The sequence below is a fragment of the Bufo bufo genome, chromosome 5 (genome assembly GCF_905171765.1).
Source record: "Bufo bufo chromosome 5, aBufBuf1.1, whole genome shotgun sequence".
NCBI classification, from domain to species: Eukaryota; Metazoa; Chordata; class Amphibia; order Anura; family Bufonidae; genus Bufo; species Bufo bufo.
In genome coordinates, this window is record NC_053393.1 from 509,564,367 (window position 1) to 509,592,040 (window position 27,674).

Sequence of the window (27,674 nt, forward strand, 5' to 3'; positions counted from 1 at the left end):
CATTTATACCCTCAGTGTGCTGTTCAGTCCGGGAGAACTCGCCGGTATCCCATCCTCATCATAGTGTTTGAGAAACTATTCATGCACTAAATGACATCCTAGAACACAAATCCGGGGCGAGATATAAGGCCTTATTCACACAGCAGAATTGGTAAGACAAGTGGAGTAGGTCTAAACACTGAAGAGTTGCAAAACTTCACTATAGATTTTTTTTTCTATTTCTGTTCCATTCCTGGTTTTGGCAGAAGACTGACCGTGTGAATACCGTAATCATTTTTCCACTGAAAAGTTTTGCTCATACCTTGAGATGTAGGACCAATGCTGCTGTTTTTTTTTTGTTTGTTTGTTTTTTAAATCTCGCAGCCGTTTTACTAGTCAATTAGGTTACTTGTTTATCTTTATAAAAAAAATAATCTGCCTCTTTATTACTTCTTGCAAGCCCCGGCTAAACGTGGTCTTGTGTAAACATTGCAGGCATGGCTGAATCTATATATGTCTTATCCCCCATTATCTGATAAATCCAGTGCTGTGGGGGGGAAACCAAGAGAGAAACCATGGATAGCGCCACAACTGCAATGTGCACATCTGTCCGTGGGGGGTGCAAGGAGTAGTCAAGGGAGTAAGGCTAGGGCTACACGACGACAGATGTCGCGCAACATTTTTTATTATGATGGTCTATGGCAGGGATGGCCAGCTTGTGGCTCTCCAGCTGTTGTAAAACTACAACTCCCACCATGCCCTGCTGTAGGCTGATAGTTGAAGGCAGTCTGGGCATGCTGGGAGTTGTAGTTTTGCAACAGCTGGAGAGCCTCAGGTTGGCCATCCCTGGTCTATGGTGTCGCGCTGCTGCTACAGCAACGTGACAGTCGCAAAAAATCCATCCGAGATGGATTTTCCTGTGACAGTTGCGTCGCAGTATGTCACCATAGACTATCATTATAAATAGGGATGAGCGAATCGACTTCAGATGAAACATCCGAAGTCGATTCGCATAAAACTTTGTTCTGATACTGTACGGAGCAAGAGATCTGTACAGTATTAGAATGTATTGGCTCCGATGAGCCAAAGTTATTGCTTCGCGAAGTCTGGCGAGACTTTGCATAATAACTTCATAAATTAATTTGTACTGTAAAAAAAAAAAAACATTTTCCGAACTGGGGTTCGGTTCCAAAGTACCACTTGGAACCGAACCAGAGTTCGGGAATTGGTTTTTTACAGTACAAATAAATGTATTAAGTTATTGCGTGAAGTCTCGCCAGACTTCGCGAAGCATTAACTTCGGCTCATAGGAGCCAATACATTCTAAGGCCTCATGCACACAACCGTTGTTTTATTCAGTGTCTGTTGTTCCGTTTTTCGTGATTTTCTGCGGACCCATTGACTTTCAATGGGTCCGTTGAAAACTCGGCTAATGCACCGTTTGTCATACACGTCCGTGATCCGTGGTTCCAGTCCATCAAAAAAATATAACCTGTCCTATTATTTTCGCGGAAAACGGTTCGCGGACCCATTCAAGTCATCCGCGTCCGTTTTTTTCCTATCATTTGCATGGCAAACCTGTCTTAGATTTTTTTTTTTTACTTTCCTTTATGCCTGGTGGTCCTCCAAAAATAAAGGAAGACACACGGAAACAAAAACGGATCACAGAACAACGGAACCCCATTTTACGGAACACAAAACGGTCGTGTGCATGCGGCCTAATACTGTACGGGGTGCCTGCTCCGTACAGTATTGGAACGAAGTTTTATGCGATTTGACTTCGGATGTTTCATCCGAAGTCAATTCGTTCATCCCTAATTATAAAAAGTTGCGCAACTTTTGTGTGACATCAATGTCATGTGACACATGTGGCAGTGTAATTGTACTCTATGTGTTACATGACACAAGTCGCCGTGTAGTCCTAGCCTAAGTGTGAGCGAATCAATTCTGACAAATCGATTTGTCTCATCAGCAAAGGTTCTTCACCTGTGAGCGGCTGTCCCCGCCGGTGAAGAAGCTCTTCCAGAGCAGTAACTGTTCATGCGCTGCTGCCCGGAAGCAGAGCCTCTGCGAGATGTCCGGCGCTGTCAATCAAGAGGCAGGTGAGCGCTTTTTCACATTTTGGGGACAGCCCCTCACGGGTCAAGACCTCTTGCTGAAGAGATGAATTACTGGTAATTCGCTCATCCCGAAAAGGAATCATAATTTGTAATAAAGATTCACTAGGAACTTATCTGATCTCTAGTAAACTGACCACGGAGCAGTAAAACAATCAAAATAAATAGAAACTCTTATAAAACAATGACTAGACATCTCCAGACGAGTATAGAGAGAAACGACAAATGCAGTAAATAATAAATGTTATATAGACGGTGTGTGTGTGTATATGTACAGAATTAGTTTCAGACTGTGGTCATAACGCTACCCACCTGACCCCTCCGGGTTGGTCCAACTGAAATAAACTTGGCGCTTTAAGGGCCCATTCAGATGACCGTAAGGGCTCCGTGCCCGTATTGCGGTCCACAGCACGGGCACAGAACCCTTACATTTGTCTGAAAGAGCCCTAAGGCCTAGTTCATACTTTAGTGATTGTGAGCCAAAACCAGGTGCAGGACAAAAACACAGAAGGAGGTGCAGATGTTTCCATTATACCTTCTCCCCATGTAGGCTCACAATCCCTGATGGAAATCGCTGACCAAATCACTGAAGTGTGAACTAGGCCTAAAGCTTCTATGGAGCGTCATCCGGGTGTTGTACAGGAACCTCAAAAGGCAGCTATAGTACAGCAGTGTGAACCATACAACCCATTTGGGTAACTACAAGACCCAGACTCGTAGGGAGTCTGGGTCTTGTAGTTACCCAAATGGTTTGTGAGGTTCACACTGCTGTACTATAGCTGCCTTTTGAGGTTCCTATAAAACACCCGGATGACGCTCCATAGAAGCTTTAGGCCTAGTTCACACTTCAGTGATTTGGTCAGCGATTTCCATCAGGGATTGTGAGCCTACATGGGGAGAAGGTATAATGGAAACATCTGCACCTCCTTCTGTGTTTTTGCAGTGGACCAAAGGTTTATTACCATAGAAGTCTATGGTGATGTAACATCAGTCCACTTGGACCATAGGAGTCTGGTGCCTGCTGTACAGGCGACTGAATGACGCCAAATATTGAACGGCAAACTGTAATAAATAGAGGTTTTTCACCAGGACACGGAGCAGTCGTGTGTAGAGAACCGCATGCATCACTTTATTTTATTTCAGAAAAGTGATCTGCTTTTTACAGATATTTGTTACAGTAGTTATACAAATCGATAAATTTACAAAATCTGTGCAAGCTCTTCCTTTCCAAGTTGCCGCTGTCTGAAAGCATGCATGAACAATGAGAGTTAGGCCACGCGTGACTCGGACTACAACTACCATCATCGGCCAGGATGACGGGAGTCGCAGTTCCACAGCCCCCACGGGCTGACACACACTGCCTAAATATGAGAGCATCTCTATGTAGAAGTAAAAAGTATGTCTATGTACACACCTGTCTTACAGGACAGTATTAAAAATAACAATGGTTTAAGGGCTGTGGGCGGCAGTAGCATTCTGGGAAATCGAAACCGATAAATGTGTCATTCTTCAAAGCAAGAGTCTACACATTTCATGTTCACACCTAGAACCACAGGGCAGTGGTGCCACTTAAAGGGGGTCGATCATCAAAAAAACATTAACCATAGTCCTTGTGATTTCTCAACAAAAAAAAAAACCCTCTGCGTGAAGTTACATTAAATAATCTAACTTTCTAGAACTAAGTATTCTTTGTTTGCGGCATATTTTGCAGCAGTGTCAGTGTCTCACTTTATGGCCATTTAGAAAGTGCAAGCAAAACGGCATCTTCTATAAACCAAATCTAATTGATAGGTAACAGAAAACACATACGTTACGGAACCTTAGAATAGAACTCCGAGGTGACGTTTGGTATTCTTACAATTTATAGTAGGGCGGGGATGTAATTTCTTATAACACACCTCAGCTGCTGCAACACCTCTTTTTTTTATTTTTTATTTAAACAAAGGCCTCATTCAGTCGGACGTAATGTGACCCTACCGTAGGGTTCATGACCCGGACTAACAAGATTATAGATTCCTAGGATATTGTTAAGAAATGCAGTCAGGAAAAGCCTTGACCTCAAGGAAAGATTCTGTCTACCGCTAAGGCCCCATTCAGACGACCGTATTTTTGTTCCACGTCCGATCCGCATCTTTTGCGGATTGGTTGTGGACCCATTCATTTCAAGGGGGCCACAAAAGATGCGGACAGCACATGGCCGTTCCGCTGCCCCGCAAAAATAAATAAATAAAATAGAACATGTCCTATTCTTGTCTGTTTCGCGGAGGGCAGTCCGCAAAACGCACCCTAATTGATATGAAATGCCCTTCGCTTCTAAGGCATAGTATTGTGAGATTTTGCAGCAGCTAGGGTGGAGAACTATATATTACACACTGCAGCTGCTGAAGAACCTCTTCTTTTTTTTAAAGGGACAAGGGAGCTACCAGTGACCTGGAGACCTATAAAGCAACCCTTATCTCTGTAGAATCGTCATCTTCTGACATCAGAATGTGACTTCACGAATATTATTTACAGATATGTCAATGGAAGAGCTTCCATTGATGTAAAGTAAATAGGATATTTCCTAAATATTCTGGTAAGAAAATATTTTATACTCCCTGATTTTAAGCTTTTCCTTTTATATAAGACTCTTTCTTTTTTTTTTTGATGAAAGAATCCCTTTAAGAATATTGCACTTGGGCAACCCTCCCCGTCCCCCCCCCCCCCCCCAACCCAAGTCTATAAACATACTCTTATGTCCCCTATGAAAATATCTTGGCAAAAAAATAAAAGCAACAGTGATGTATAGTCGACAAAAATAGAAATCTGTAGTCAAAGCCAGCATGATTGGAAAGCAAAAGCAAAAACTCCACTCTAGATTTATTCTCCTGCAAGTCCCATAGTGAAAAATAGTCTATACAAAATAATCCGCATCCTCACGTAATGGACGCCTTTCCGAAGGGATATACACTCATGCAAACATACAGTATAGTAATATATACAGTCACACACACACACACACACACACTAATTTACATAGAAACAGAGACCGATAAAAGAAAAAGCCTATTATTACAACAGCAACTATCTTGACGAGGATATACCGGTGTGTTATGTACATAGGTGACAACAACATGCCAGCAGAGGGCGCTGTGGGTGGAATTGCACTGAAGACACCTAGACCGATGAGTCTGCACAAGTTAGGAGGAGTCCTTTGGGGTGGCGAGCTTGGTTGCGCTTCCGTTCTGTGACTTGTAGCTGGTGAAGCTAGGTGTGTGGATGGTACGGATGCTCTTCATACCTTGAGTCAGTGAAGTGGGAGAGACAGAAGTGGAGGGAGAAGTAGCAGAAGAGGAGGAAGAAGTAGGAGGAGATGGTCTGCCATTTGCATTCTGCAGTGAAAACGAGAGATGGTGACCTTTACCTGAATAGGTTGGGCTCTGTAGCTTTGACGTGCCGTTATGGACAGGACGGATAAGGGAGGGAGCGTTAACGGTACGAGCGGTCTGAGAGTTAGAATTAGTTACTGGGACGTGGGACTTCACAGGGGGATTATGGGAGTTAGAGGTATCATTACACTGAGCAGAAACAGAGCTGCTTTTTCCAGTGTTAGGAGAAAGAGCTGGAATCTTAGAAGCAGATAAAGTAGGGGAAGCAGCCTTAATATCCCCACCAGCTTTCTTAGTACCTCCGTTAGCCTGCAAATAAAGATGGCGGGAGACAAGTTTGTCAAAACGTTCAACATTAATACACCAACACGGGCGCAGGAACAAAGCCCCCATATAAGAAACACTTTATATGCTGACGTTCTCACTGGACCTGGCAGAAACCATAAAGCACAGAAAGGTTTAGAGAACTTGAGACGTGGAGGATGTGGATGCCTGCTGGGGCGATAGTGCGGTGCTCTACATGCTGTGTGAGAAGATTGGTGACAAGATGGCAAGCGGTTAATGGAATGCGGTGGCACATACATGTTAGTAACCGGACGACACAGACACCACGGCTCACGCGTGCTCTCTCTCCGATTTTATACCCTCCCGCAAGGGCTGTTGCGTGTTACCCCAGTAAGCCAAGGTTTCGTTCATCTCATCTGAACATCTTGAAGTGGAACAAAGCAAGTGGGTGTTTTTTTTATTGCAGGCATGCAGAGATATGGCGAGAGTGAGACAGTACTACAGGATTTCTCATGCCACCAGATCCAGATTGTTTTTAACAAAAACAAGAGCGAAAGCAAACGCCATCCTTGTTTTGGTTACACTGATTCAGTAACTTGGCTTGAAGGTTTTTAAAAGCCAAGTTTTTTGTCCTTCCAAAATTGTTGTTCTACGGTAAAACTACCTGTCTGAATTGACGCTGCGGCTCCTGTAGCTTTGGCTGTTTGCTAGTTTTTTCCATGCTTCCTTGTCTAGTTTTAGAAGACATTGGTACTGGCATTCTGCTGGTTTGTGGTGCTCCGTTTGATCCCTATAGGAACAAGCCAACGGGAAGAAAGACAGAAAAATAAAAAAATAAAAAATCATACAACAGAACTGATTTCATCCATTGTTCACATTCCATGCTTGAGCAACATCTTATCAATCTCTAGTCATGCAGTGGAAATACCAGAGGTTAAAGCCATAAAAATCATAGGAGAAATAAAAACACAGGTCATGTCAATCAAGCAGGTTCTTTTTTTTTTTTGTTCTTCATCTGCCCATCACCAAGTTATCAACCTTATTAGACCAGTAGCTTGTTAGACACCTATAGGAAAAGCCAACCACCAGAAGAACACCACTCAAAGGATTAGGCACCAATTGGTCAAAAGCACACTGTTAGACTTGGGAGGTCTTGTGCACTGGTACCTTGCGTGCTGTGGTAGGTATGGATGATGGAGACTCTAGAACGGGTTTTGTATTATCCGCTAACACAGATCCTTTAGACACCAAAGAGGTTATTGTCAATGTTTTGTTATCGTCTCTCGATTCTATAAGATCAGATCCTGGTCTTGGTGTCATTCCACTTATTGTATTTTCTAGCTGCTTGATGGTTTGCTCAAGACTGTCTAAGGTTCTATATGTATTTTGCCTTATCTCATCAGTCCTCGACACATGTTCTTGTTCTTCAAGGTTAAGAGTTTCAGGTTGGCTAGCTTCTTCTCTACTCTTCGATCTTTCAATTTCAAACCTTTTTGCTTCCTTGTGTTGCTTTACAGTCCCATCAGGCTCTTCTTCGTCCTCGTAGACCACAACTTGCAAGGTCTTCTTCCCAGTTTTCGTCCCTGTACGGATGGCTTGGGTTAGAGCCGCCAACTGTTTTTTAGGAAATTTGAACTTAAACTTTTTCTTTACATCTTGTCTCTGGCCATACTGGTAGTCAGACGCATCAGTCTTTTCTTCATCGGGGAGGAAACCTTGGGAGACATGATCCTGAAACTTAGTCTGCTTCATTTCTGATAGAGATGGATAGTTAAATCTGTATTTGTTTGATTTTGAGACATTTTGGGTATTGTTGACCATTTTGCTTTCCTCAACCCTTTCTTCTTCGGGCAGATGGACACTCAATTCCTTATCTTCTTCTTCTTCCTCCTCCTCCTCCTCATCAATCTTTGCTTCTGACATCATTTTTTCCAGATCGTCATCACATTCTTCGAATATTGTTGACAACCTTTTATAGGCAGCTCTTATATCCATTGGTTCGTCAAATATGATAATGACTGGTTTCTTATCTGTGCACACAACAGAATCTTGTGTGTCCAAATTGTGGGAAGGAATTGTTTTCACATTTTCTTTGTCAACATTAACTGTTTGCACCTCTCCACCCTTCCGGTTTACAATATCTTGAACTTCACCTTTTGACAGGACCTGCACCTCAGTATTCGTGATCATAAAAGCAATGTTATCTGCTGGAGACCTTGGCTCAGTCGGTGAAACAGCAGGAGACTCGAGGTCTTCAGACTGTTGGCTGGTAGTCCTACGAGAATTTTTTTGCCTTAATACAACGGTCTGGCCTAAATCTAAGTAAGGCAATCCCTGTTCTTGGGTTGGAGAGCTACTTACTGAGCTATCCTGTCTCTCTACATTAAAAGCTTTGACAAATGTGGAACTTGTCTCTGAGATTTTGTGATCTGTTCCTCCATTAACCACTTCTGGCATTGTAGAACTCAAGTGCTTTAGGTTTTCGTTGTTGTGAAAGTTATATACGGTCATGTTTGCTAATTCTTCATTTTTACTTTTCTTTACAGATTCTTCCCTGTCTGTAGAGCTAGGCTCATCCCTGCCTATGAACAGACTATATGTAGACTGTTCGTTCACTACAACCTTCTCCACCTGACTAAACTGAGCAGAATCAGGTGCAGGACTTGATATGGATTGAATTTTCCACTTGTCCTCAGTGCTTTCAACAACTTTTGGGCTTTCAGGACTTACACTTTCTTTTGAAATATTGCATGGCACCTATGGGGAAATATTAGAGGGGAAATTGACTTGTTAAATAGAATAGCTCCTTTAAGGTGAATAAAATTATTCAACGTCAAATCAGAGTTAGGTAAGTTGGTTATTTCAGAGATGACTGACTTATATGATGCCTAAAAAAGATTAATAGAAGCATTTAAAACAATAATAAAAGCTGCCAAAACCTCAATTATTGTGAAGGAAAAACCACAAACCTTCTCCTTGTCTGTGAAATTTGTCCTTCATCCAGTTTGTGGTATAGCAGCAGTAATAAGTCAAAGTAACTCTACCTGTATTTTCTCTTGAAGATGTTTCGTTAGTCATTTTCAATTTTAACTGAGAAAACCAGTCGCATACCTAGTGAAACATCTCCAAGAGAAAATACAAGTCCAGTTGCTCTGACTTATTACCACTGATAAACCTTCTCCTTCTTGTCCAAAAATACCCAAATCTTTTGACTGTTTACCAGGTTAGTCCACCAAAACATGGCAAGGAATATTCACATAAAAGGGGTTGTCCGAGTTAAATAAAAACCAAGGCCAACCCTGAAAACAGCATTAAACAACAAATGAAGGTATACTCACCTGCTTTCTTCCTCTGCTACTGCTCTTCGGTCCACCTCGCCGCTGTTTGTCTTTCTAGCTGTAATAGCGACTTTCTGTGCACACAGGTTACCACTGCAGCCAATCGCTGGCTTCAGTAAGGACATCCCGTGCACGGTTGAGGCCAGTGATTGGCTGCAGTGGTGAATTGTGCATGGAACGTCACCACTGCATCCAAGAAGATGACAGCAGCGGGAAGACCGTAGTGCACCGCTAGAAGAAACAGCAGAGTAAAAAGGTGAGTATCCACTCATTTGTTATTTTAGGCCATTTACAGGGGTTGCCCAAGTTTTTATATAACTCAGACAACCCTTTTTTTTTTAGGTGATTCTACATCCAGGCTAGGTCTCCATGATGACATGTGACGCGCGCGACACATAGGGCACAACTACACTGCAACATGTGTCGCGCGACAATTTTTATAACTGCAACGCATTTCGAATGGATTTTTTGTGACTGTCGCGTTGCAGTATGTCACCATAGACAATCATTATAAACATTGTCGCGTGACGTTTCGTTGTGTAGACCTAGCCTTATTGTGCCATATACTCTGCAGCATTGCATTCTGGGAGAGTTGTTCTTTTTTGAACTTTTTCACACATTGAAGGGGTTGTCTCATTACTTCTACATAGCTGACATGACTATAGTCCTACAGTAGTTGTACAATTAGACAGCACTCCAATTGGTTGGTGAGATAATTAGATAATTTTATTCAGCCGGACATGACTGTGCACAACAATACAATATGGCAACGTTTCGGGCTAAATTATAGCCCTTCATCAGGCCTGGTTGTGACCACGAGTGGGGAACGCCAACAGTCCTACAGTGTTACTCCAGAGGAAGCAAAATCCCAATTCCCTCATAACAGGTGAAGAATTTGCTTTGGCTAATAGAAAGGGGTCCCCAAAGGGGACTTCACACTATGATGTCAATATGACCCAATGGATTAAGTAATATATTAGTATAAAGTAATATACAGTGATTGATGTTATAATTGCACTTCCCAGAATACAAATTATAAAAGCAATCTCTGTGGAGATGAAAACTGGAAGATTTTAGGTCAATTACTTTGGAATACTAGGCTGGGCTTACAAAGGGGGGCACAAAATAATGCCTTAATGGATTAATTGCCTACAGATTTGTGTGGCCATTGGTGGTTGCAAGTGTATGCGGTTGTGGTGACCTCATTGCTGTCACCGCATGGTGGCCTCTCCGTGACTTGCAGAAATTTCAGTAACTGTTTCAGTTTTCTACAAATTCATGCACATGCTGCAGGAACAACCCTATTTAGATGTTTGGAGTGGATTTTCAGAAGCTAAAACTTCTGCAACAAAACTGCTGTGTGAGAACAAGAATATATATACGCTATAATTAAGATAAACTGATTCTGTAAATAAACGGATAAGGCTAGGAATGCACAGGGACACCAGTGATGTGTTAAAATGGCAGTATAAGGGCTATTGCACACGACCGTATGCCCTCTGAGGCATACGGTCTGTGAGCGGGCCATATGTCCCGACGCGGCATGCATCGTGCGCACTGGAGCGCACAGCATCATAGGTTACTATGATGCTGTGCGTATCGGGCCGCCCGTGGGACTATTGCTCCGCACTCATATGATCTTATGAATGCGGGACAATAGCCCCGAGGGCGGCCTTATGCGCACAGCATCAAAGTAACCTATGATGCTGTGCGCTCCCGTGCGCACAATGTATGCCTCAGAGGGCATACGGTCGTGTGCATGAGCCCTAACATTGATGTGGTGCACAGGATGCAAACCACAAAATGTACACCGTCACAAGGTCTGGGAAGCTGACTCAATGGGTGATTTTTGATGGGGTCTCACACTGTAGAGCTGCTTTGCATCTCCCAAGGTCTGCCTGAGACATGGCGGGAACACTGTGGCCATTGGTGACTTTCTGACCTGGCCGAGCTGCAAGAGAGAGTCAATCATAGATTTTTTTAAGCCTGTTGAGCAATTAGTGTGTTGCCAATGAGTAAAAGCCAGAGGTTTCTTCTTGGCTGGCAGACTTAGAGTCAGCTAAATCAGATCTTCAGTCTGATACTTGAACAAACAGCTCCCCATAACTCAGCTTCCCGTTAAAAACATTCCAATAAATATACAGACCAATGAAATAATACAGATATGCATGCAAGCTGAAAAGTGCGTTATGGAAGCCACCACTGTAGATAAGGATATTAGAAGTCTTGTTAGATACATAAGGGACATCTTGTAGCTCGTAGACTGTAGAGTTATTTAGTAACGTAGGGTTAGTTAGTACAGGCCAGGAAAGTAACGGCCTTACAAATTACCTTCTTTTCCTTGGGTAGAGCTAAACCTGAAGGTCTGAAATCTCTCTCTTGGACCTCTGTTTTTGGGAGCTCATATTGCACCTTTGAATTAATTTCCACTACAGAACACTTCTGGAAAGCCTACAAGATGTAGAATGTTACATGGAGCTTTTCCTACACAGAATTATATTATCTGTATTCCACTAAATCACAAGCTAGTCAGGAAATAAAATATACTCCTATGGGGTTCTTGCCTGAGCAAATGAATGAAAATGAGGACTCTGGAAAACTGAATGATCTGCCCAACCACAGAGAACAGAGTAGCTGTCATTTGCCTCCTTCTCTGTTTTGTGCACCAGAGACAGGGACGGGCTAGGAGTCTACAGGACTAAGTTCTGCCACAGGAAGAGATAATGACCCGCACATGGCTGCTGATGGGTCACTCATCATAACTTCCTTCTAAAAGAGGACAAAGAGGTGCAGGGGCATAGAGAAGATGTCAAACTGTGGCTAGTTTATTATGCAACTATGGACAATATATCTAAAAACATTTACTTTGGAGAAATTGATTTCCATATTTTCCTGGCCAAAGAAGGAACATAAATACTGAAGGTTTCTGCATGTCTACTCCATGTCTTGGGGCCTTGCACACTCTAAAAGTGCTGTCTGCCTTATGTCGGCCAACTTTATGTAGTGGATCCATCCACAAAGGTCTAAACTATTGTAAACACAACACAATTCTGCAGTTTATATTTTATGCACATTTCAAAAGATGTGCTTTGACTTTTGTCTTAAGGCAAAAAGTCCTGTTTCACAAGGAAAACAAAATCTGAGCGTTACCTGAAGTTCTGCCATGATCCTCTCTCCTTCCTCTTCCTCCTCATCCTTCACTTGGGAAGTCTTGATGGGACTCTCTATCTCTGGCTTGATTGTTTTCGGTGGTGGTGGTGGAGGGACATCTTCTGAGTCCTGTTTTGATTTAGGAAAAATTAACATGCTGCCGGAATACCAATGTAACCCTGCTTGACTACATCTCATGAACGGATTTTATTTTCTGGAGGACCTTTTTAGTCAGTTATATAAAATACTAGTACTTAACTTGTGATTTCTATATGGGAGACAGCATGACACTATATTCACCTTGCTATCTTTCCAGTCTGACGTCCATGAACTGCTCAAACCACTTCCAAGGGGGTACATACGACGAGGAGGGGGTGGAGGTGGAGACTTGGTTAACTTATCATTTTCTTGCTCACTTTCTTGACCTCCTTCTAGGACAAAAAAAAAAATTGTACGCAATTACCATACCACATATATATAAGTAAAGTTCTTGTGGATTCCATATAAGAAGCTCCCAAGGTCTACAGAAGACATTGCTGTCAAACCTATCCGCACTTTATTTGATGTACTATCTATGCATTTCAGACTTACAATGCACCAAAACGTATCCAAAAACGAATGGGCACCTTTATGTACCGTTCATATTCTCAAAATGGAGGGAGTTTTCAATTAAAGCATTTAAAGGGATTGTCCAGGTTTATAAAAAAAATAAAAATAAAACCAGAGAATGTGATAAAATACAAATACAACAGTACCTACCTGGTAAATCTTCCACAGAGTGGTCCCTACCGGTCGATAACTCTGTGCAGTGATGATATGCCACACATGACTGCTTTAGACAATCACTGGTCTCAGTGGTGATGCCTTCATGTATGGCACAAGGCTGCTGAGGTCATGGATTGGCTGCAATATTCACATGAGTGCATGTGATGTCATCACTGCATGACAAGTAAATAAGGACTTTTGGGGACCAGTGGAGCTGTAGTGGTGGGGGATTTATTAGGTGAGTATTGGTTACTGTTTTATTTTATCATCCTGCTATATGTTATTTTTTTAAATCTTGGACCACCCCATAATACCTTTAAGAAAATGACAATGTTTTATCTCATGGATCATACCATTAGCCTCTGCTTTGTCTATGCTCTCTGTTTTTGAAGTCTGTGATGGCACTTCTAGACTGGGGATTGACTTCATTATATTGGCTTGTGCTTCTTCCAACATCTTCTCAAATTCTTTCCTATTGTAGTGGTCCAGGTTCTGTCTTTTTTCTTCAAATTTCCTCTCTGCTTCCTAGAAGTAGAATTAGAAGCACACCATCAATGGTCAAGAAGGAGAAAAAAATACAAACGTGAACTGGATTTAGATCTTCTATTTTAAAGTTAAAAATTTTTAATTAAGAAATGTAATGAGCGGTTGATGGAGCACTGAGGGTTCTTATTCATAATATTGCCCTGTGCATGGGTAAAAAGACCCCATAGTGGGTCAAGATGAAAACTAATCTGAAGCTTGGCCTCTGGATCGAATAAGATATAATCATGTATTTCCAACTAGGTATATGATCTATGGCTAAAAGCAGGTCCCTATAGATTAGGGCATATAGCTAACCCAATAGGTTTGGCTTGTTGAAGTGCCCGTCGAAGGGGCAATAAAATGTATTAAAAGTAACATTTATAGTAACGCAGCTTCTTGATTGATACTTATGGAAGGCCATTTACTGGACACTATTGAGACCTCCAGTTTGGTGTTCTCTATGATGCCATATTGGAAAAGTAAAGACAAGATGTTGACTTCTACTACCTTGATAATTCTCTAAAACAAAGCCCCACACCATTACCAATAGACTCCTTGATCCAAGAATGTTAAGTGCTGGAATATTTCATGTACCTCTATAGACACTGCTCGATTCCTGTAGCCTACATGCTGAATTTCTTCAATGAACAGAGCAGAGGATCCATTAACGTGAGTGGGTTGTGCAGTTGGAGTTTGCTCTGATGAAGCTGATGAGTTTATGGACTGGTGATTTGCTGATGAATCGGCTAAATGACCACTCTGGTTACTGGAGTTAAACGTATGGTTTACCAGAGCGGAGGAGTGCTGGGACTGCTGCATGAGGACGGGGGAACTCTGTACGTGGTGAACTTTAACTCCAACAGACAATGGTACCACCTCTGACTTCACGGAGGTGGTCTGGGCTTCTGTTGTGCTTCCTGGTTCCGTCTGTGCTTGCTGAAGGTAGACCTGACTTTTCTCTTCTTTGTTTTGGATCGTTTCTGTTTCGGTCACCTTTTCGGTGATTGTGTATTGGTTATTTTGATTGTAGTCAACAGTCTTCGATGATCCTTCGGAAGCATGTCTACCGTGATAAAATAAAGTTAGAATTATTGGAAGGTGAAAGTTTTGGTCATCTTGTCGATTGGTTGGGTATGTCACTTGCAGTACCACTTTCCACAACTTTGACTTTAGAACTAGTTTTCATAGATAACAATGCAACAGCGCCACCTGCCATGAAATCTAGACGACACAAAAGTCTAAACATTTCCAACCTTACATCTGAATAATGATGACACAGCCTACACCTTTTATTATGTTAGTACAATTCTATATCTTTTTCCTGGTACATAGCTGGCGAGACCCGTTGGGTGCCAGGAGGTGTGAACATAAAATGCATGGGTTTAATAGACATCACCTTCTTAAGGCAGACAGGGCATCAGTCATGTTTCGGATCCTCTTCAGTAAGCTGTCCAGTTTATGAGGCTCTTCCTTTAGAAACCTAACTGCCTCCACCTCCACCCGTAAGACAGCCCTCATCTTATTCTGAAGGTATGGAAATTCTCCTAGAAATACAAAGATATCAGAAAGCTGTGCACATGGTAAATGGCTTTAGCATAAATAAAAAAATAAAATAAAAAAAGCCAATAGCTAAAATTTTTGCATCTATGTCAATAACTGAATTATCTGACAGAAAAGGTGGACAGAAAAATAAGAAACAGAACAAACAGCAGGTGGCGCTATATGGATACATTTTATTAAATAACTCTGTGGCTATGCAAAATTTTTAATTACATAAAATTACAAAAGTAGTCAGATCCAGGTGCTGGATTGGAAACTGCAGAATATTTTCATCAGCCAATCCTGCCGAAATCAGAAGGTTAGGCTGTCATTGATCTAATGTATATAGTCACCTTTAGAAAGACCTTTACCTAGTAGTACCTGCCCAGTAACCCATTGTGTAAATGCCTCGGTAAAGTGGTTTAGCGGGAGTAAAATATTGATAGGTCATCAATGTCTGATCGGTGGGGGTACAACTCCCACCAATTCCATTGAGCATTGCAGCCTCTTCCTAGGCGTGTGAGGTCACATTCATTGGTCACATAGTCTACATGCAGCTCAGTCTAATTCAGGTGAATGGGCCTGAGCTGCAATACCAAGTAGAACCACTATACAATGTAGAGTGCTGTGTCTAGTATGCTGTGTGGGAGCTGCAACGCTTGTCCAATCGGCGTGGTCTCGTCAGGCACGGAGTCGGACCCTTACTGATCAGATATTGAAGACCCATCCTGATAGGTCATCAGTATTGTACTCCTGGAAATCCCCTTTAATCTACAAGAAGTTGATATAACTACAATGGGCAACCTCTGCTAATTTCTACCATATATGAGGACCTTCACTGAACGCAGAAGATTGTTGGAGTTCTTCAGACTGATGTGATCCTACTCCAGTTCTTTACCCACTAGCTAATATATCTCATTGCTAGATCCTGTCCCCTGTACTGCTACACGTGTTCCAAATATACCTTTTTACATACAAAATATATGTATGACATGTACATACAAGAAATGATGGTCTTTTAAACTCATGGTGATTTTTTTCTGTGATAATGAGACCACTAGGTGCTGAAATTCAAAACCTCGAATACAATTTTTGCTTTTATATTATCTATACATAGATAAGAGATATTATATTTTATATATTAATCCAAGATTGATGTTCTGTCTACACAAATTTGGCAAACCAGAGTGAAGCTTTTCATTTCCTACCTTTCAGATTAGATACCGCTTCTCCAATCTGTCGTAGGAGAAATGCTCGATCTTCCACGTCCTTCAGTGTGACTAGTCGGGTAGCACTTGAGTCCTTCTTCATGTCTTCCACAAAACCCTCCAAGTCACTGGAGAACAAGCAACCAAAGGTCATAAGACGTAACCCACAGTTATTCCGACATCAAACCCAATCTCTGGGTTAAGGCAACTTGGAGATGATTCCTGGTTGGAACTACAAAAAATATCGCCCCCCCCCCCCCCCCCCCTCCCCTGGAATGGACAGAGCGGCAGTGCACCACTGCTCCATTCATGTGTTGCATTCTTCCGACTGTTCTCTTGATCGGTGGGGGTTCCAGAGGTAGGACCCCTACCGATCTGATAGTTATGGGGGGATACCTTGTTATAACTGGAATACCTTTACAATGCAACTTCTTTTCATAGGGTTTTCATTCATTTCAATAGGTCACATATGGGCTATTGGAATATTAAAGGGAATCTGTCACCACAGCTCTGCAGTAATACATGAGAAGTACTGCAGATAACGAGTCCAGGTCACTATTTTTTAGTTTCCGTCTGCCTCCCGTTCCCTCGCTGTCAGCACTAAAATCTGCGCTGCGCCTGTCTGGACTGCTGTGCCATGCTAACATAATGGAGAGGACTTAAATGTAGTGCACAGCAGTCCTGACAATGTACTAAAGTGCGTCTTTAAAGTAGGGAGCGTGAGAAAAATAAAAAAATTGTGATCTGGACTCCTTATCTGCAGTACTACTCACGTAATACTGCAGATAACAGTCCAAGGTCGTAGTGACAGATTCCCTTTAAGACATGCACTTTATAAACAGTATTTCCATAGTGCATCCTGAGGCGCGTCCCTACAAGAACAGACGAATAAATGGCTAGAATCTGCTTTTAATGCAGGAAATTTCTGGGATGAAATCTTTGGGATGCAGCCAGACAGAGCACCACTGTTTTCCTTGCTCTGCAGCTTTAGCAAAGTCTATGAATATGTTTATAGATTTTTCCTGTGCTGCGCTCCGTGCTGATACTAATGGGGAAGTAGAAAGTTAGTCATGGGAACTATCAGCACCGACCAGACACATGAGCGGGAATATCTACCAGTAACAAGGAACGATTGCTTCACTGGTGAAATGAGCGCCCGGACTTAATAACGACATGTTCCTCATGACCGAGGACTTTACATTCACCCACAAGGTCCAAGGACAAAAGATGCAGAACAGGCCTAGAAGGAGAGTGGTCCTTAACCTGCGAATGTACAGCTGCAGGCCTCCTGGGAGTTGTAGTTTCACAACAGGAAATTGTTGCACCCCTAGTTTAGAATTAGGAGATGTAGAAGATCTGTTGGGGGCAAGATTACTTATATCTGTCCCAGCCCCCAATTATATCAGCGTCACATTCTCTGGGGGTGTCCTGGACAAGGTGCAGACCACCAATTACAGCAGTATGACCCGCTTATAGGGCACAAGCTACGTCATTCCCGAAATTTACATTATGTAGAGAGGGCTCTACTGCAAAACGTCTCCATTTCCATAATGCACCTTATGGTGCTGGTCCATTCCTCCATATACTCCCCCATTCAATGTATGAAGGACACAACACTTGTTTGCCTCTTCCCTTCCCATCCTGTTTTCTACTGCCTTTGTTGAAGGATCTCATCACCCATGGAGAATAGATGTGATCAGCCTCATCTGGGGACCTCTAGAAGCTCCTGCCCTTATGGGTACATCCCAATGGCTGTAACCCACATATGTGCTATATAGGTCCAGGTCTGGTCATAAATTTGCTTCCTTTATACAATCAAGGGTTAAAAACTAAAATGTTGGTTGTCTGCAGCCAACACTAGGGGGAGCTTACTGACTATGGATTCATATTATTCATACTATGTATCCCAGCTTCGGGTAGCTCCCCGTAGTGGTGGCTTTAAGAAGACACAATTTCAGCATTTAAAGAGGACCTGTCACTACTTCTGGCATTATTGGTTTATTAAATGATTTTATTCCCCATGCAATAACAATTCTGGGGCATCTTTTCATATAACTATGTTGTTTCATTCCTCAGTTATTGCTATTAGAAATTTATTAACAGAATCTGCAACTGTGTGTTACCAGTAGGGTCGGGTGGTGGTGGGAAGGGGGTTAGCCTGCACATTTTGACATTGTCTAATTAGCGTTGCCAGTATGAGACTGCAGGGACACCCCCCTCCCCAATGGTAACGCCCAGTTGCAGATACGTTAATAAATGTCTAGCAGGAATAACAGAGAAACGGCACAACACGGGGCTAGAACAAAAGATGCTCCATAGTTGTTATTACATAAGGAATGCAAGTAGTTACAAAAACAAACATGTCAGGAGAGGGGACAGGTGTGAATACAACCTGGGGATTTGAAGCTTTATAACACAAAAAAGTTTCAACCCTTACAGAATACCCCTAAAGTATAGTGTAGGTCCATGCCAATGAGGGGCACTCCATAATTTATCAACTGTGCAAAAAAAGTGTGACGCCAGGTGCATAATACGCCAATGCAGAATCATGCAAACCGATCTTACAAATTCCCCTCTTGTTAAATTTACCCCTGTATGCAGTGACCCTGAGGATCACTGATAACGAGTTAATTCTATGCTAAAATTGTGATACAGTGTGAAGTACTTAAACAGTTAAAGTATTCTTTTTTGTAAAAAAATACAATGCAACAATGCTCTCTGCAAACCAAATAAAGTACAAAAAGTATTCTAATAGTAATCCTATGCTTATTATGTAAATTAGAGATGCTTTTTTTGTCATCTTTGGTGCCAAAATGGCCTCCATTAAATCCAGGGAATGCAGGTACCAACATGCATTCCGAGCCCACTCCACGCCTCTCCTGGTGCCAAATGGCCACCAATTCTTTTTTGTGCATTGTGAATCCTAAATGGTTGTCTATAGGCAGCAAATAGCTAACTGGCAGTCTTGGGTTGCTGGACCTGACAGCCCAACCTCTTTCCGGCTTGTAGAGTAGAGAGAGTGTCTAGCTGGCAGAGCTTAAGGCAAGACCCGTTTTTGTGTGCTCTGCCAAGTTGCCCCAAAGGGAAGCCTGATCCAGGAAAACACTATTCCTGAGACTGAAAGCTGCAAGAAAAGCAACTGAACTGAGTGAAAAACCCCTAAGGCCTCTTTCACACGGGCGTTGCGGGAAAATGTGCGGGTGCGTTAAGGGAACACCCGCAATTTTTCCGCGCGAGTGCAAAACATTGTAATGCGTTTTGCACTCGCGTGAGAAAAATCACGCATGTTTGGTACCCGAACAGAAGTTCGGGCTTGGGATCGGTGTTCTGTAGATTGAATTATTTTCCCTTATAACATGGTTATAAGGGAAAATAATAGCATTCTGAATACAGAATGCTTAGTACAATAGGGCTGGAGGGGTTAAAAATAAATAAATAAATAATTTAACTCATCTTAGTCCACTTGATTGCGTAGCCCGGCATCTCCTTCTGTCTTCATCTGATCTCTGTGGTGATGGATCATGTGATGACCGAAGTGACGTCACCACAGGTCCTATTGGTGCACAGAGATCAGATGAAGACAGAAGGAGATGCCGGGCTACGCGATCAAGTGGACTAAGGTGAGTTAAATTATTTATTTATTTATTTTTAACCCCTCCAGCCCTATTGTACTAAGCATTCTGTATTCAGAATGCTATTATTTTCCCTTATAACCATGTTATAAGGGAAAATAATAATGATCGGGTCTCCATCCCGATCGTCTCCTAGCAACCGTGTGTGAAAATCGCACTTGCTTGCGGATGCTTGCGATTTTCACGCAACCCCATTCACTTCTATGGGGCCTGCGTTGCGTGAAAAACGCACAATATAGAACATGCCGCGATTTTCACGCAACGCACAAGTGATGCGTGAAAATCACCGCTCGTGTGAACAGCCCCATAGAAATGAATGGGTCGGTATTCAGTGCGGGTGCAATGCGTTCAACTCACGCATCGCATCCGCGCGGAATACTCGCCCGTGTGAAAGGGGCCTAAGAGAAAGAGAACAGACATTCATAGATGGTTGAGAACCATTTCATGGCTGTACTGGAAAGACAGTAAGGTAAATTCTCATTTATGGCAATAGACTATACTTCATGTGAAAAGGGTTGCCTACAGCGGATTGGCCATCCTTTTGAGGATCTACACCCTGCAGACTGGGTATTGCAGATACAATTGCATGCATAGGGTTATTTGGGAATATTTCAGTGTATTTAGTAAGAGAGGATTACTACTACTATCATTGCTGCTGCCTATACACAACTATTGGGAAAAGCATACGATGTAATATACCTCAGAACTGTGCCATTTTGGTGCTATATGTGCTGTAACATCATCCATTTAGAGAGACTTTATTTATTGTAATCAAACGGGCCTAGTCATTGGCTTCACCATCATTCTCTGGCCCTGCATCTACAGCACACCTGCTCTTCTGCCTCGCACCTACCAACAATGCACCATCAAGGATGCCCCAGGCAGCAGACCCCAAATGCCCAGGGAGTGCCCCAAAGGAAGAAAGGGAGTGTCCTACCATCACTGCACGGCCCAGAGAGCGCCAGGGTGAGGACTGCCATCGTGAGAGCTGCCACCCCCATCATTGCCACAGCCACCACTCCTGTCCTCTGCTCTGCCTCCCTTCCCAGCCCCGCTGCATATTCGTTTTACAATGATTTAGGGGCCTATACAAACAAGACGGGCGCCCTTTTAAGTAACAGTTTCGTAAATGAATTAGTGAAACGGATGCCAGTGGATTTAGCAGCTGGTACAAGATGGATGATTGATTTCCCTTGTTGCGTGCGCTCCCAGCAGAGCGGCTGCGGATGTCTCCGAGAGGTGCTGGAACTGCTGTTACTAGAAAGTGAATAGCTGAGAATAGACTAAAATAAAATAAAAAAAACTGAACATTTCTATAAAAATGTCAGTGCCTCGCAGACTCTACGGTGATTATGGATGAAGACCAAGGGCACGGAAATCCGGCACTAAATATGGACAGATTAGGTGTCCTCGATGAAAAATGACCTTCTGTAGGAGGAGGAGAGGGGCGGCACCTGACAACAGAGCCTCTGCCTGTACAGTCTACCCATGAGCATCAATGCTTAAAAATCTGCACCCTCCGCTGGGACGTCTAGTTCTACATACGCCAGAGGGCTAGTAGAATATATATGCATTTATTTTATGTTGCACCAACATATTCTGCAGCGCCGTCCGCCTTTGTAAAAACTGCATCAAAATACCTGAATGTGTAAACCCAACCTGACCATGCTGTAAATGCAATGCAAGTCATACACCCGTGTGTCCATCACATGAGCAGGACAAGATTTTTATCCCTGGAATTAAATAATTAAAGGGGTTGTGCAGTCAAAACATATTGATGACCTATCCTCAGGATAGGTCATCAATATCTGATCGGTGGGGGTCTGACTCCCAACACCCCCGCCGATCAGCTTTTTGAAGAGGAGGCGGCGCTCATACAAGCAATGCTTCCTCCTCAAGGTTACACTGCGCATCGTCTCGCATGTAGCTGCTGCGCAGTGTAATTACAAGTACTCCTCCCACTCAAGCAAAGTCACCAGGTATGTAGACCACAGGATTTATTTTATGACATTTTTTTTACCTTAATTTTAGGATGATCTGTTCCTCGTCTTGGAGATATTTCTGACGTTCTTGCTCCACCAGGACACGTTGCCTCTGCACTGGGTCCTCCAGGTTTTTGACCATTTCTGTGACTTTACTACTAATTTCCTGCTCTGCTTTCTTCATCATGGCTCTTACCATTTCCTGGTTCTGCAGCTGTTACACAAAAGAAATCAAGTTCTTAGCTTCTTTCTTTTTGCCTCATGAGATTCTGAAGAACACAATTCATCCCTAATGCTGGAGACAGGGCCGACAAGAACGTCATGATTAAAGAAAAGACTCCGTGTAGAGCTGGAGATTAGTCTCTGGCTGCATCATAAGCCCCACAGCTGAGGAAGATGTATGGAGAGTTGACCACTCAGAAGTTATTGCTAGGATTGCTGCTATTGTTTAGATTTTTTTTGCAGTCCAGGACCTTATGAAGTTGGGGCGAAAGAGCATAATGGATTTAATTAAAATGTGTCTAGGATGAAGGGACGCCCTAATATCTTGAATCTCCTTTAAAGGGAATGTAGCACCTACAGTAGTATAATTTTTGAGTAATTAAAACAAGGTAGTGAAACATATTCTTTTATGACAGCTATCTTGCAGCCACACTGACTATTTACACACCAGAAAAGAGATATTTTTATATTTATTTTGACATTTTAAAGGAGAGTTTTCCCTCCCTGCTAAATAACCTGTGCAGGGAGGGGAAGTAGATAAGCTGGATAAGCTGTGATCATCACCTATTATAAAAGGTGGATCCCGTGTTAAGAATTTGTTATCAATATACAGGTATTATATGTCATTGTAATCCTGCCTGTGTTGATAATGAGATGGCTCCTGAGAAGTGATCTGTAATGAACATGAAGTGTCAGTCTATTATTAGGCCTAGTGGCCAGTGCAAAAACTGATATTAGGATTGAAAAAATGTAGGTAATGAAATGGGGGGGGGGAAAAATAAAAAAATAAAAATAAAAAAATAAAAATAAAAATTATAAGCAAACATTTGATTAAAATAATAGGACATGTTCTGATGACATACTCCCTTTAAGAAATGTAAGGCCATATTTGAAGTATTTTAAGAAAGCGAAAGGGGCCCCTATAGCAAATATGGGTTTAATTATTAAATTATCAAAGCCAATAATCAACTATAATCTGTGGGAAAAGCTGGCAGCATCCGTTCAATTCTACTGCAATGCCACCACAGGGGGAATTAATCATTTCCTCATAATTAAGACCCTCCAGGCCCCTTATCAGTTTAGTCGCTCTCCTCTGTACTTTTTCCAGCTCCAGGGCATCCTTTCTATGGACTGGTGCCCAGAACTGAACTGCATATTCCAGATGAGGCCTGACCAAAGCTTTGTAAAGTGGTAATATTACATCCCTGCCCTGCAAGTCCATGCCTCGCTTAATACATGACGATATCCTGCTAGCCTTAGAAGCAGCTGATTTTGTGTTGCTATGATCTACAGGTCCTCCCAAATCCTTCTCTACATGGATCTCTTCCAGTGTCATAACATTATACTGCTACAAAACCCAACTGAATGCCTGTCCTGTAGATATTGTTGCGCAAAGCAGGTGCAACTATGGAGAAACCTCAATGGAATAGAAGATGGTCCAAGTGTCCACCATCAGCTGCCGCTCCTTTCTGCTGGATATGCCAAGTGCCAGACACCAGAAATGAAAATTCAAAAATAAAAATAATAAAAAGGGACTGAACTTTTGTATTTTGGTGGCTTGAATAAAGATGGTTAGATTCTTGGATATCTGAATGTGCGGCTTTTTTGTCGCACGGGCCCCAAAATGAGATCTTGCAACTTTTTTTTATGACAAAAACAGACATAGTGATCTTAGTACATGACCCCCAAAGTGTCTTGGGGAAGGAGTACACTAAGTTCCATGGTGGAAAAGAAGCCATTAAGACTGGATTCATGTGAAATGTAGAATATATAAAAGGAAATGTGTCTTTTTTAGTCTTAAAGTGGACCTTTCACCACTCCTGACCTGCCTGTTTTAATAGCTACATGCATTCCCCATGTAATAACAATTCTGGAACATCTATTCTTATGGCTCTGTTGTGCCGTTCCTTTATTATTTGCACTAGAAGTTATGAATTAATTGTTAGCAGTCTGCAGTAAGGGGACAGAGGGGAGGTAACCAGTTGGAGGTGTGTACCTGCACAGATTCACTCCATCCAATCACTGCTGCCATTCTCAGACTGTGCAGGTACACACCCCCAACTGGTTACCACCCCTCTGTGCCCTTACTGAAGGCTAATAGCAATTCATTCATAACTTCTAGTGTAAATAATAAAGGAACGGCACAACATAGAGACATAAGACTAGATGTTCCAGAATTGTTATTACATGGGGAATGCAAGTAGCTATTAAAACAGGCAGGTCAGGAGAGGGGGCAGGTCCTCTTTAATTACCGTACTTGAAGTTACATTTCACAGATGAAAACTCCTCATTCCCACAGAGAAAAGAAACATGGCTTTTATGTTAATTAAACAGCAACCACATCGCCTCAACCCCATGAGCTAAATGAAGAATCATCCTAGAACGACCACGAGAACCCGAGCAGATGTCCAAAATCACAGCTTATTACAGGAGGCTTGTACCAACCTGAAAACCACATATTGGGTGCTCACATGTGTCATATGTCATGTTTGGCTATTGTCATCTTTCTCACCCTTGTCAGTGATGGAGACCTTGTATAGATCCAAATCCCCAAATACATCACTGTCTACATCTATACCTGGGTGAGCGGTTGTTATGGGCGAGTATGTATTTGGAGCCGCACAAGGTTTCTACGCCACCGGACAAATCACAAGCGGAAATGTTTTCATCAGAATCTCTTTGCAGTGCAGTTTCAGACTTAGAGCTCATGCACACGACAGTATTTTCTTTCCGCGTCTGTTCCATTTTTTTGCAGCCCGTATGCGGAACCATTCACTTCAATGGGTCCGCAAAAAAAAAAACGGAAATGTCTCCGTGTACATTCAGTTTCCGCAAGTCCGTTCTGCAAAAAAATAAAACCTGTCCTATTTGTCTCTGTTTTGCGGACAAGGACAGGCATTGTTACAATGGATCAGCAAAAAGCAACAAAAAAAAAAAAAAAAAAGATGCCACATGGACGTCACCTGTTTTTTGGAGGATCCGTGTTTTGCGGACCGCAAAATACATACGGTCGTGTGCATGAGCCCTTAAGGTCCACGACCATTTTTTTTTTTCTGCATCCGATCTGCATTTGATAGGATGTGGAACCATTCATTTCAATGGGGCCCACAAAAAATGTGGACCGCACACCGGGTGCTGCCGCATCTGTATGTCCGTTCCACAGCCTGGCAAAATAGATAGAACTTGTCCTATTCTTGTCCGTTTTGCGGACTGGTCTGGAGAAATTCTGAGACTCCACTCCATAGTGCGTATGTGCAGTGCTCTGATGAAGCCGAGGAGGGAGGACTTTGCTTCACTGCGCATGTGCCCGATGTGGAGTCTTAGAATTTTCTCCCAGTAAGTTCAATTTTCATTTAATATTCTTTGCAGGGGGTTGGATTGGTTTGCTATGTTAAGATTTGAGACCCTAATCCACTGCTGCATAATGACGTGTCGGTTTAGTGGCCCCAAACTTGGTGACAGGTTCCCTTCAAAGCTGTGCTGTAATCGGTTGATATGGGCACCAATGTCAGTTTTCATAAAGGGGTTATTTCTACGGATGAGCGAACTTGTGTTTTTCAAGTTTGGGTTTGGTGTTCGGCTATTAATGCAATTCCGTTATGGATTCAGTTATCACGGAATATAACGGAAGGCTATGACGGAATTCACCAATAAAGCCTTTAAGAGGCAATCCGTCATAATAGAAGTCAATGGGCAGCATAACGGATCCGATATACAAGCCACTTACTAATGTATTGTGATTGTCCATGTTGCCTCCAGGGGTTATGACCACCATGCACCACCAGCAGCGGTGGCCGTGCTTGTACGCTATAGAAAAAAGCGCCGGCCTATGCGCACTGGATTGAAGGGTGGTCATAACCCCTGGAAACGAGCAGTGTATAATGTGAAGGGCAAATGAATCCAGCCAGCAAAGGAGGCAATATGGACAATCACAATACATTAGTAAGTGCCTTGTATTAACTTTATCTACATGATAAATCTCACTTGCTGAAGCGATACAAACCAGAACTATGTCAAATAATCTCTAAGCCTTTAATTAACAGAGCAACATCAGATAATCCAAAATCCTTTACTGGGTCGAGGTCCTCCCTCAAGCAATATGAAATTGTCTTCATTTCTCCCGTTCATTAGCAGAATTACGTCAATTAATCTATAATCCTTTATTCGTATGGGCTGAGGTCTTCTCATGGGTCATGATAGGAACATCTTTCTATAGGGCAGCCTGTAACTTAAAACTTAATACTTCAGCTTAGAAGTAAGATACTAAAGAGGTTTTCCGGGGAGATTTTTTTCTAAAATACAATATAAACTCAGCGGACGGTTTTCACATCGCTGCCGTCCGGACACTGCCCCGGTCCCTCGCTGCTCTCCTTTATTCTGGTCCTGGTTCAGCACATAGGAAATAGCTAAACATGCCAGATGCAGGTCACTGCTGCCCCCGCTGATTGGCATTTCCAGCCATATTCTGAGTGTCAAGCTGGGACCAGCCTTTAAAAAGAAAGGGCCGGAGCTACTCTGAATGACCTGATCAGCGGGAGTGCAGGGATGTTGATGGCCTTTCAGAAGGGTAGGCCATCAAATCCAAAATCTTGGACAACACCTTTAAAAGGGGTTTTCCGGGAGTTTAAGCCTTATGACCTATCCTCAGGATAGGTCATCAGTATCTAATCTGTGGGGGTCTGACACCCGGGACCCCCGGCTGATCATCTGTTTGAGAAGGTACAGGCGCTCCTGTGGGCGCCACGGCCTTCTACGTGCTCACCCATCACAGCACCATACATTGTATAGCGGCCGTGCTTGGTATCACAGCTCAGCCCCATTCACTTCACTTCTCACACAGTTCATCTGCGGGGTTGCCGACTACTTGTATTGGACATTTTATATATTTTTGTCCAAAATGGTAGGGAAGCAGAAAAGTACATTTTACAATCCATGGGGGACTGAGTAATGTTGGACATATGAACTGAAAAAAGAGCAGGAACCATAATAAAATAAAAATACTTGTTCAATGCCATCCGCTCCGGTCTTTGTTAACCTGTCCCGCAGTGATAACATCAAACACATCCATGTGACTTCTACAGCCAATTGCTCACCTCAGCAGTCAAGTGCGGGGGACATCACCGCTGAGATCAGTGATTGGCTCCAGAGGTCACCAAAGGGCTCATGCAAACGGCCGTGTTTTGCGGTCTGCAAAACACAGATACACAAAATACGGATGACGTCCGTGTAACATCCATGTTTTTTTCAGACCCATTGACTTCAACGGGTCCGTGGTCGGCTTTTTGCCATCTCTTTGCGGACTCGACATACTGATGCGGAAAGAAGTGATGGAGACCACCGGGAATGGCAGGGAATTGAACAGTTGAGTATCGTGGGATACTTTTTTCAACTTTCCTGCTCTTTGCCCCATTTGTTTAAATCCTGGAAACCCCTTCAATAATAGACAACGCCAGCAGACATATGGACCCTGTGAGATGTAATACCTACAAACCACCTGTAGGTGGTGCAATGTGCATGGTTATCTACTTGTAGCTTTTTCATCAGGTAGAAATATTCCTGCCAGC

General features: G+C 42.6%; 1 protein-coding gene across 12 annotated transcripts in view; it reads right to left on the reverse strand.

Annotated features, from left to right (window-relative positions):
- Positions 1 to 4,030: 4,030 nt before the first annotated feature.
- The window catches only part of KIAA1217 (KIAA1217 ortholog), a 445,177-nt gene continuing 421,533 nt past the window's right edge, over positions 4,031 to 27,674 (reverse strand). For 8 of the 12 annotated variants that reach the window (XM_040434422.1, XM_040434413.1, XM_040434410.1 and 5 more), the window contains 11 exons: positions 21,927 to 22,102; positions 16,275 to 16,402; positions 14,924 to 15,071; positions 14,122 to 14,590; positions 13,356 to 13,527; positions 12,538 to 12,668; positions 12,238 to 12,366; positions 11,419 to 11,538; positions 6,917 to 8,506; positions 6,414 to 6,539; positions 4,031 to 5,773 (listed from right to left, as the gene is read on the reverse strand). In XM_040434422.1, coding sequence (XP_040290356.1) covers positions 5,276 to 5,773; positions 6,414 to 6,539; positions 6,917 to 8,506; positions 11,419 to 11,538; positions 12,238 to 12,366; positions 12,538 to 12,668; positions 13,356 to 13,527; positions 14,122 to 14,590; positions 14,924 to 15,071; positions 16,275 to 16,402; positions 21,927 to 22,102 — 3,687 coding nt within the window. In that variant the 3' untranslated portion in view covers positions 4,031 to 5,275. The remainder of the gene's footprint in view (positions 5,774 to 6,413; positions 6,540 to 6,916; positions 8,507 to 11,418; positions 11,539 to 12,237; positions 12,367 to 12,537; positions 12,669 to 13,355; positions 13,528 to 14,121; positions 14,591 to 14,923; positions 15,072 to 16,274; positions 16,403 to 21,926; positions 22,103 to 27,674) is intronic. The other 4 variants (XM_040434411.1, XM_040434412.1, XM_040434414.1 and 1 more) reach the window with 4 other exon arrangements.